Source organism: Cupressus sempervirens, chromosome 11 (genome assembly GCF_028749045.1).
Source record: "Cupressus sempervirens isolate cs-2001-9-10 chromosome 11, ASM2874904v1, whole genome shotgun sequence".
Taxonomy (NCBI): Eukaryota; Viridiplantae; Streptophyta; class Pinopsida; order Cupressales; family Cupressaceae; genus Cupressus; species Cupressus sempervirens.
Genome location: NC_143128.1, coordinates 77,300,830 through 77,313,104, shown reverse-complemented (window position 1 = coordinate 77,313,104; position 12,275 = coordinate 77,300,830). Strand labels below are relative to the sequence as shown.

The 12,275-nt window shown below is 33.4% G+C and overlaps 1 protein-coding gene across 5 annotated transcripts in view; it reads right to left on the bottom strand.

Moving 5' to 3' along the window:
• The window catches only part of LOC149528319 (uncharacterized), a 109,998-nt gene that overhangs the window by 87,259 nt on the left and 10,464 nt on the right, over positions 1–12,275 (bottom strand). For all 5 annotated transcript variants that reach the window (XR_016358457.1, XR_016358459.1, XR_016358458.1 and 2 more), the window contains exons 3-4: positions 10,694–10,817; positions 10,449–10,537 (exon numbers count right to left, since the gene is read on the bottom strand). Coding sequence is in view for 2 of the 5 variants with exons in the window: in XM_089808718.1 (XP_089664844.1) it covers positions 10,449–10,537; positions 10,694–10,817 (213 nt within the window). In the remaining 3 variants the exon portion in view is untranslated. The remainder of the gene's footprint in view (positions 1–10,448; positions 10,538–10,693; positions 10,818–12,275) is intronic.

Sequence of the window (12,275 nt, the reverse complement as noted above, 5' to 3'; positions counted from 1 at the left end):
TATGATTCTATTTGTAATTCCTTGTTAAAATATGCTGCTACCCTTGAAATATTTCATAATTGAAATCGTAGTTAATAACTGAATGTCATGTGAGCTAGGCGTTAGATGACTGTTAATTTCTATTTATATGCAAATCAAGAAAATAGTTAGCACGTATTTCCTTTTCATGTGAAGTAGTTGACTAACTGTTTTACCTGTATCTCTAATCATACGGTTAAGAATAAGATCTGATTTCTTTATTTGAGAATCATTTAGTTTCCGAATTGTTAGTATGTCACACATTATCCCATTGGCTTTTGTCCTGCAACCAAGAGGCATTAATAATAACTCAAAAAAGAATCAACCCATATAGAGATCAAAGATAAAAGAAAACACTATTCCCGGTGTTATAAGAAAAATTCATAATCAATATTCAAGATATCGCATAATAAATGCAAACTAGCATGCATAGCACCTGGCTAAACTGAATGCAGACATAAACATGCAAACATACACACATTGCAATATAGAAAGGATTTCTAAGCATAATAAAATTAAATTATCAGTGGCAGCTATAGATGTGAAAGTCCAAAAATCTTGTAGTAGTACAATTCCACAAAATATTCTCAGTTTGATATGCTTAACAGTCTTAATTAGTATAAACAACTATAACTCCGAATTATAAACTTAAATTAATGGCATCTAAATCTCAAACCTTGCAAAATTGTGTGTGAAAGAGATTAAATTCCAAATCTTATCTGTTAATCCTTTTGAGATCCTTGTTGCCAGAAGACGAGGTTTTGCACATTTGATAAATCTAGCAAAAGCTTCTTGTATACCTGGTGAATGCCTTCAGAAGGCAGTTGCTTCTTATCCAAGCTTTATACCAACAGATCTCACAACCTTGGAGGGACCCGTACAAAGAATATCATACAGATTCTTGACAATCTCCTATCTTGAGGAAAACGAATTATCTGACCATCATCACTTGCTATATGGTTGGCAAATACAACTATTGAATGCAAGGGAAAATTAGCAACACACTTGAAGTCATGAACACTGACTACACCTATAGGAAGACTCCACGAGCCAGGTCATATGGCTAAGTTATCACGTGCTTAGTAGACTCGATATTTTTTATCCTTTCTCATATGGTAATAACGGAATCATGGAGTAGACCAGAATGGACGCTGAAGGGAAAAACTTCGAATGTCGCATGCAAAATCTTCAGAAGAAGGAAAAATAACAAAACTGGTGTTTTCTATTAAATCAAGACAAAGTGAAAAGTCTTGCGTGGAGTGTGAACAAAACCGCAGTTACAAACACCATGCCATTACAATTTGGCATTACAATCATTAAGTGCAAGGTGGAGACCAATGGCACTCTAGTTGTCATTAACTGACAATTTCACCTTCCACGCAAGGAGACAAATCGTTACACAAACAACCACTGCAGGGACACAAGTCATCACACACGAACAATATTAAGAGAGCTGAATCATTATTAATTGAAACCAATTCCAATTACCAGCGAATACAAGGATGCAGATACACACGCAGGTACATGAAACTTTCGCAGCAACATAATTTCAATTTGGATTGAATGAGGAAGAAAATGACAACTGAACACACAAGAGAAGATAGCCATTATCGAACAGCGACATCAGAAAAACTTTGACGTCATAAGCAGACATTAAACAATGCAGAGATTTTCCATAAACATGAGCATATGAAGGATCAACACTGTTAAGCATAACACTTTCAAATAGGAGCAATTGCAAGATATGTAAATATCTATCAGAAGCTACAAACTTCAAGACCTATTCAATTTGCATCAGTTATACGAACAAGAGAAAATAACTTCCTTTGTTGCTGTTATTAAACCTGGCTCTAATACCATGTTAATGTTTTGCCCAGGAATAATAATAAACAGCAATGAAGAAGAACAAAAAAAGGGATCAAAAGGCACATGACATTTATCGTGAGAAAACCCTTCAGCTTGAAGGGAAAAACCAAGCCACACCAGAAAAAAATCTCTTTTATTGATAATAAATGTTCAAGTACAATGTTTGCCACGTGATACAATACTTATCACACAAGGCAATAATGTATATATCTAGAATTGAAAGACCCTTCATATCACAACTGAAGGTCTCTTCACTTTCCAATTACATGACACATATCTCTTCATATTATATTATCTCAAATGTTATCATAAATATCATCTTCAGCGGTAAACACAATACATAGGTATTATCTCAATTTCAATATATAGCAAAATCAGAGATAAAGAACTCTATCACAGCTACAGTGTTCAACAATGTTGTTGGTCCTTCCTATCTTTATTCATTAGTTTCGAAAAAGATAGATGGGATACAATTATTTGGAGGGTCATAGGTTTTTGGTGCTTGGGAGTGCCCTCCAATAATGACAAGCCCCTGGTTTGAGTGTGGGAGATGTCTTTTGGACTATCTTCACCCAGCTACAAGTATCGTTGATGGACTCACCCAAGATCTCCCCTACCAATTACAATTTATGTTTGATCCCAAATTTTATTACAATTAGTACTTGTTGATGTTTGGTAGCTTCTGAAGATAAATCTATATATAATTTCATATATATATGTGTTCTTCATATATCAGATATAAGTTTATATGAGAAAAAAAAAAAATATATATATATATATATATATATATACACACACACACCTATGATTAGGTTTTTATTATATTGATTATCTGATTAATGAAAAGACATGTCCCGTAAAGGGACATGTCTCTTCATCGCTTATTCTCAGCTTAAATAAGAGGTCGCTGCCATTTGGAAAATACATATCAAACATTATGGCAGTGCTTAGTACATTTGCAGCAATCCCCAAAAACAAACATGGTATCAGAGCCAACTTGCAAATGTAATTTGAATATTGATAATGTGGAATATACAAAATCGTTTGTGGAGGAATCGACTAAATGGAATGCTAGTAAGTGATATCTTTACTAGTGTCAACCGATAACATTTCCACTACTAATAATAGTTCCTTTTAAATAATAACGGCGGTTTGATCTGCGAATGGAGATACGAGGGCATAAATATTTTTTAAAGAAGTAGAAGGTGATTATTTTTCATATCAGGTTGCCTTTGTCAAATATGGGCAAGGGAATATTGAAATGATGACGGTCATCATACCCAATTTTAGCAGTGAATAAATTAAATTAAAAGGTTATGTCTGAAAAACATGATAGAGGTGTCTCAAAATAAATGATGTTTGTTGCCTGTATGATAGATGAATCCTCAAGAATGGTCAGTTCTCTAAACTTTGATTCGGTCGGTGCCACTTGCCATTAACTTGGACAAGAAAAATTAAAATCACAATCGTATTGCTCTCTTTGCTACTTGGATTTCCATTTCACTTTAGCAGAGAAGCTACGAATGCAAAACTCCCTTTCTCCTATATTACAAGCAAATAATTGGCATTTCAAAATTTTCATTAAATTGATTCGCTACAATATGGGAAGAAATGGTAATGAGAGGATTTTGGAAACCATGCATATTGTTCTGGGAGAGAAGACGTCAAACATCACTTTCATACAACAAGATAGTTAGTAGTAGAGCTCGCATATATGACAAATAGAACTGACAAGTGTGAGGAAAATATAAAGGAAGAAAAATAGTAACAAAGGCCACAAGGACTGCATGCTAAGGAACATACCTATGAGACATCGATTATAAATGCATGAGAGGTATTAGAACATTGATTGAACAAGTCAACATTCAATCACCTTATGAGGTGACCTGCATGGAGAAGACGGTACAAGTAAGAATGATAATTATTTTGTGTAGAGATAAGATCCACGGTTTGGGAATCAAATCACTCAGAACGTCGAAGAAGTCATGTGTATTAGGGTAAACATAAGACAATGACCATGGCAACAAACTAAACCTTATAAAAAGGAATTTACAAAATAGGAAGATGAAAAGGTTGGAAAAAGGATTGTTTAGAAGCATAATTGGTGCAAAATTAAAAGAAATGAAATGTCCATCTGTATGCAAACAATGGGAAGATGTCTCCTCTTTATCAAACCATGCCGCTTTTCTTTCGAGTGAAAGCAATTTTGCATCTTGTAAAAAACACTACAAACAGAGAAGTTGCAAAGTGGAGAAAGGATGTTGTCATATGTGGTGTGGTTGAGTGTTGAGGTGGAGTATGCATCTCACACCAAGTTGAAAAGTCATTTTTAACTCTGTTTTCTTTGTTGTATGAACCAATTGATTACAATGGACCCACATGAGCATGGTAGAGCTTAGATGTATGAATTCAGCATGGGTGACACGGATAGTCGCAACTTCACCAAACTTAAAATGATTCCCACGACAAAATAAGAAGAAAAATTCACAAGGTTGCATGGTTACTTGTACCCACACCCCTGGTACTCATACCCACGTAACCAAGTACTAGGTACATGTATCCCAAGTACCGGGTACTCAGTGGAGAGCATCATAGCTAAGGACCTTGATTAAGATTTCTGATTTTTTTTTTTCAGTTTTTTGTTTGTGTATCAACTCGTTGTTTATCAAGCTTAATTCAATACCTAATTAGTTCGAAACTTTGATAGAATATTGATTAACAATAAACTTTATCACTGTTCAAGCATAAGTTTATCATTTCCAATATGTCATCATCATATGATTTATGATCTTGTTCATGTTTAAAGTTTTCCTTCTCTGTTATTTGTTTATCAAGCTTATTTCAATACCTAATCAATTTGAAGCTTTGATACAATATTGATCAACAATAAACTTTATCACTATTAAAGCCAGAAATTTATCATTTGCAATATGTCATTGTCATATGTGATAGGTGTGCAAATTGCTTTTGTTTTTGTATATTCTTTATAACTTTTGCCTTGTCTTAAGCCTGTCCAAACCCCTATTATGCCATTAATTATTAAGGAATATAATGCATTTAATAAAGTCTTAAGGTTTGAAATATTTCTTGAAAGAGTGGATGTTTAATGCATAAATATTGATATATTGTGATCTACTCTGCTACTAGAACTAAAGATGCAAGAATATGGAGTCGGCCATTTAGCTAGAAGAACAGTTTTGAAGTTGTTGTTTTGTTACATTAAGTAAATAGTTTTGAATGGCTCAGTTTAGGCCATATGTTATTTTAGCTACACTGTTTTGTAAATTGTTATGTATGCCCAACGGCCAAAACAAACCATTATCCATGTTTAGGAAACAAATCAGCGGCCATTACAGTTAGTTATCAATATGGTTGAACATTTTAGGCTATATAAGTAAATGTGAATCAAAAGACATATCGTCTATAATATATGAAAATACTCTGTTCCATAGTTTTAAAGCACAGTTTTTAAGTAGCAGTTGGTGTTTAGAATATCTCTCACCTAGCAAACCAGAGGAGGGCCCCCTCTCGAGAAACTTGGTGAGATTCCTGTAGATTGTTTTGCAAGTATTTCAGTATTATCAATTTCCTGTGTTCCTTTCATATTCGATTGTGTGCATTTATAAGAAGTTTGCTATATATATATATTATATATATATATATATATATATATATATATATATATATATATATATATTGCTAATCAAATCCATACAGAGCTTGTTGATTAATCATGAATTCAATTGTTTGATGAAATCATTGGTTGCGACAATCTTATAAAGGAATTGTTTGATATAAATCATTATTTTGTTAGTACATTAATCTATTACATAATACTGTTCGCTCTATTCTTCCTACCGTTTCCATTCAGCCCTGGTATTCATTATATTATTTGTTGTATTCTCCTACTGTATCCTTTCAGTCATTGAGCCATAATACTCACAACTTTCTGTCGCCATCTATAATACTCCTTGTCACCCCTTATCATACTTCCTGCCGCATCCTGTATTTTGAACCAGCCTGTTGAAAACAACTTCCTGTCACAGTCTAAGCAGATTGCATTAGACAAAAACTTTGCAATAAGCATTCATTGAGATTAATTGTTTAGAAGAGCGTGATCAATTGTTTAAGAGGTGTGTTAATAGCATTCATAGCATTCATAAATGTATTGTGTTTAATTGTTTAAGGGTGTGAACTTTAGATTACAATTCATTTGGAGAAGTAATCTTAAATGTGTGGTAATTTAGACAAGTTCAATTTATTAGCAAGTAGTTATTTGCATTCATTAAACTCTTGATTTATTATCTTCACCTCTTGAGCAAACAGCCGTGATATCTCTCGCAAGTCTATGATTCCCGGATTGACATTCTTAGGGTAATTTCAATTCAACTATATCCGTATGAAGGCCATCCAATTGAACTTCAGTTTTACCCAACAATATGATTTATGATCTTCTTGATCATGTTTAAAGTTTTCCTTCTATGTTATGCATCTAAACATTTATCATAAATTATTATTACAAACATATAACAAATCTGAAACTGAAAACAATCCATTACATTTGCAAACTTTATCATTGTTCTTGATTTGAAAAATCATTGTCATGACTCATAAATTCAGGTTTTCTATAAATATAAAAGTATAATTAAAAATAAAGTTTGACATACCCAAGTACCCCCGTCCCCTATTAAAAAAAATAGTTGTACCCATATGCGTACCGGTACCCTAAGTACCCCAAGTACCCCCGTCCCCGTGCAACCTTGCAAATTCATGAATAATAACAAAGTATTAGGGCAATACACATCTATGCATCTGTATGGACAAAATCCTTGACGGGTTTTAAGTGGGTTGCTAACCATCCAAAGGTGCTTGATATTATGGAAGTGTAATAAGAAATATTTTTTATTGCTGATAGTAGTGGTGTCATTGGTGTGTCATCCACATCATACTGGCAATGAATGAATTCATGTTGATAGTAGCACTTAAAGAGTAATTTCCAAAGTTTGTTTTATTAATGAGACATATACATTAAGTGGCACAATGTGTTTAATGAAGTGGAAATTGTGCATAAAAGACATTAGAGATGTCTATTACCAAAATGCATTCATTGGAGCAACCTATGAAGATAAGTATTTGTTACTCTTAAGCATTTTATAATTTATATATCTACTCATTGTAGTCTCTCTTATTTGAAATTCTATATTAGAGCTATTTACTTTGATCTTTTCCTCTGAGAATGTTGTTGCAAGAAGAGGGAGATTGAGATTAAGAGGGAGTCTGACATTTCATTAGAGGCAACCTTGAAAGAGAGGGAGCAGATGGGGGATATGATTCAGTCAACCTCTGGTGATCAAGGTTATATTGATTCAGAGGGAGTAAACCATGTTGAGATTGATTCTCCAGTGATCAATAAATTGTAGCAGTCAAGAGGACTGTGATTCATGAATATACTGCATGACTATGATTTTAATGAGCCTACCCTCTGTGTACATCATGAGGAAGTAACAACTTCCAAATGATGTCACTTGTATTTGTGGAAGTTATTGAAAGGTGATGATCTTACAATAACTTAATTTTCTATTATGATGAATATTTTACGATGTCTATGCAGATCATGTTAGATTATACTTTGCATGGTGGATGTTTATATGGTACGCATTATGAGAATGTTTGTGCACATACCTTATAAACATTTTGAGTTCATGGTGATTGTTATGCAACTTGATGCTTTAGAAGGCCATTACCAAAGTAGTTGTCGAATATCATGCAACTTGATGTTCTAGAGAACATACTCACAGTACTTGGTGAATAACTTGCATCTCAACATTCTAGAGGCCATTACTCAAAGAGTACATGGTTAATATCATATGCTGATATTCTGTGGACCAATTCTCAAATGTGATATCAAAATGGTCAATATCATATATTGACATTCTGCAGACCATTACCTAATTGAGTACATCGTGAGTATCAAGTGTTGATATTGTGGAGACCATTACTCAAAGTATTCAATGAATATCATATATTCTAAAGGCCAATACTCATGATATCAAATGTCATATGAAAACGGTGGATATTTTCTGATCAAAGATATTCTTAAAACTTGTCATCCTAATATTACGAAGGGTGTAATATATAGCATGTGTTTATCCTCCCTAGCTAAGAGGGAGTGTTGATGTTTATCAAATAAATCTACATATAATTATAAATGAGATATAAATTATATATACATGTTCATCGTGTATGAGATATAAATTTATATGAAAGAAATCAATATTATATATATATATATATAGCATTTGGAAAATACATACCAAACATTATGGCAGTCTTAGTACATTTGCGGTGATCCCCAAAAAAAATCAATACTTTGTGTATTTTCTTAGTTCAGGCTAACCTACATTGTTCTCCATGTGGCAATTTGCAGTTTCCTTGTTCTGCATTTCAAGGCACACAAATCATACATGCATTCTGAGGATTTGGCTTACGCATTTCATATTCTATGGATAAATTTTCTTGCCTTGCAATCATGAACAACCAACTTCACTTGTGTTCAGTATAAATACTATCTCTGACAGTTTCATCACCACAACCTATCGTTAATTTGATGTATGCCAATTCTTAGTGGCTGAAAAATGGACTGTCATCGATGCATCTCCATGACCAAGAGTTTTTGGGAAGGCAATTATCCTGCAGAATCTGACCATGAGAAACTAAGTATAGATATTTTCATCCCCTGTGATCATGTGGAAATCGCCATTTGCACGCTAAATAACCAAGACTAGGACTCTGTTCTCGAATATGGTATCTTTTTTTTACGGAATTGTATGGATCTCCTTCTCGATTCCACCATTGTCTTTGCTCTTGCTAATCTTTATGTCCAACCTTTTCTCTGTAAGAGCTAGACTACTGCCTGCATTCTTTCTGTAGACAGGGATTGATATCTAATGCTAATTATAGTATCTTCTCTTTACTATCCGCTCAGGCCTTCTCTTTGATCCTTTCAATGACAGCCTCTTCTATGTTGATCGACTTTGTTCAGATATTGAGTCAGTTCTTGTTGAAGTTGTGAACAGAATTTCTGCTTTTCATCTCCTCTTCCGCCACATGATATACTTAATGGTTGCTCTGACTGACTCAATGCTTCCTCCGGATCTTACAAGTTCATGTGGTAGCAGTTCATGTTTGCTTCTCTGGCAGTCTCTGCCTCAATCACATCCCACAGCCTCTTTGTTCATAATGGATTTTGTTCGTAAATGTGTGCTTTAATGTGATCATTCGTGACCCGTTTGGTGGACCTTTTCTGTCCTTCCACCAGCCTGCTTCTATTCTACGACCCCATTACCAGATCCGATGTAATTGGTTGGTTTCAGTTGTAAATTTCTTGATTGGTAAAATATTTTCTACACTGACTGCCACTTTTATTTATTTTTTAAAAATCTTCATTGGATGTCATTCTTTATGAAAACGAGCATGGAAATAAAACCTTCGGTGGTATAAAATTTGATCGAAGTGAGTTTGTGGAAAGCTTATTGAGCTTAAACTACTTAAGCAAAAATGCACACGTGTGAATGAAAAATAAACTTAAAAGTTTCCTAAACAATTGAATCTTATAAAATTCTTAAACATGAGTCTTTCCATATGCACATAAGATTTTTGGGGGAATAAAACATGATAAAAGTGGGCTTCTGGAAAGTTAATTGAGGTTAAATAACTTACCCAAAAATGCATGCATGTGCATGAAAAACAGACAAAAATGTTTCCTAACCAATTGGAGCTTACAAAATTCTCTCACATAAACCTTTCTATATGCATATAAGCAGACACGTATATAGAGGAATGATGCTCTCTGAATTATAGTCCACTATTTCTTTTCATAATATTCTTCAAACAATGAACTTGATTCTTCTGAAAACCAATGTTCTACATCTAAGTTTAATTCAACAGAATTTAGTACAAATGTATTCTATTACCCACTAAGGTTATTCACAAGAAATTCCTCATATTCAAAAACATGCAATTCAGATGGGTATAAAATTTGAACAAATTTAACATATGGTTGTAAAATTTGAACAAATCTAACATTTATCGACAACTTAAAGACAGGTTGCATGAAGCTGAGCTGAGGTGGCCGTTGACACAATCATGGAGCCAAGGGTCAATGCCAAATTTCCCAATTTCACTAAAGTGTAAGCAGTAGAATGGTGCACACAGCCTGTGTCATGTGATGTTTTGCTGAAACTTTTTGTTTATGGTAAATTTGATGCTTAGATTGTCATTATGATAAGCTGTATCTAGTTGTGTCAAGGTCTCATAGTCAGCAAACGTAAGGTATATACGCAGTAAGTATAGTTTAAAGGTCTGTGCACAGTAAAAGGAAGGCAGTGTTTTGGGTTGTTGTTGATTTTTAAAGTTAAAAAGTGTTTGGAAGCCTGCAAGGTTTTGTATAAGGCTGAAGATGTAATTCTTTTAATGATATTAATTCAAAAAGTCTATATATTACCGAGTAAAAAACAACAACTTTAAGACAGGAATATTATATAAAGCACACGATGAGAACATACCATCTTACAATCCTGTCCACAAAATGCAGCAACTGTTTCATTTGACTCCCCAACTTGGATTGCTCCTTCATGAAGACACTTCTTGTGATCTGGATTATATGAAAACATACAAAAACTTCAGTACAGAACTATATATAATAGCATGTCTTCTAATCTAACTTGCCCTGCCTCTTAGAAAGAATAAGAACATCTTGAAGTGAAACACCTCTAAAAATAATAAAACCGGAGGGTATATGTTTGCATACATTTGCGTTCACATTGATTACAGATTAGTAAATCTGAAACAAGTGCTTTTTCTTCGTCATGACCAATTTCCCCACAAATTCGACATGTGCAGTTAGGACAATACCAGTTCCCTTCAGGAACATCCTGAAAAAAAAAATCATAATCACATTTCAAACAATCTTTCCCCAAGAAAGCATACTATTTCAGACGAGATTCAGCAGAACTAAATAAAAAATACTACATATAAAGAACCCAAAATCTCCTGAGCCTTCAGACCTCATTCATCTGTAGCTAGACAAAAACCCAATATTTCACTTTCTATTTACTATTTACTCATGTATGACTGAAACTTAAGGTCCTGATAACTTTAATGTAGAGTATGCCTTTATGGCATATAATCACTTCAGAGCCAAAAATAGGATTGTAATGCATGTATCAATGTGTTAATTTAATTTATTTATAGCTCTAGTAAAAGATATCAATGGACAATGATATAGTCAAAACATCCAATTTATAAAGAGTAAAACAATCATGTAGACATAAAACAAAAACATAAAAAAAAATTATTCATTTTTCTAATTGTAGATAATGGACTAAGTTGCTGGTTTGGTTCAGGTTCAAATTCAGGTTAGAGGGACTAGATCATCAATGCAGAAAAATTTTGAAATGGGGTTTGAGTTCATTTGGGTTCCTTAGTACAAAAACAATGTAAAATATTTATGTCTGTGTATCTCTGTGTGTGTGTGTGTGTGTATTTAACCTAGAAGAATGAAATAAGATTAGAATCTCACAGATTATCATATAAACAACAAAAACACTATAAATTTGTAGACACAAAGACATAATCATGCCATCATAGAACCATATACTTCAAAAATTGGACCATTTAGCAAGAGGCGAGGTACAGATAATATCAGAGCCAACACTTGAACAAGAGTATTAGAGAAGGCTAAGTACAATGGTTCTTAATAATTATTACATTTCACATGGTCAAGCTTTAGATAAGTTGTCTAAAATCTCAGAAATGTTTGGGAATAACTTAATAAAATCATCTTTGTTGAAAAGCTTATGGCAATAACTGTTTCCCTCTCAGTAGGTAAGCAGATATCCAAAACAGAGACCTACGAAAAGTTATTCTACAAGAAATACAGTTGCAGCAAAGGCACTGAATATGTCATCCCGCATGGTTGAATTATGATAAAGTACCGCCAAGTTTTGGGGGATTTTGAGCAATATTCCTCTATTGTTCCAAGCTAAGAATTAAGTTTTCACTTTTGCTCAATCTTGTGATTATTCTATTAGATATCATTAAACACTGGCTATACAAGCTTTATAACAATCTTTTTGACAAGGTAACCAAATTTTGTTGATGTTTGGTAGCTTTAGCTGGATAAACTATAAGACTAAAGTGCAGAAATATATTTGTGTGTGATATATATATATATATATATAAATGAGATATTATATAATTAAATAATTATTTATTATCATATTAATTAGATAATAAAGGATAGACATGTCTCATGAGGAGACACAATAGGCAATGCTATTAAATTTGCAACATATCCTCCTAAACTTTAACATGGTATCAGAGCCTTGTTC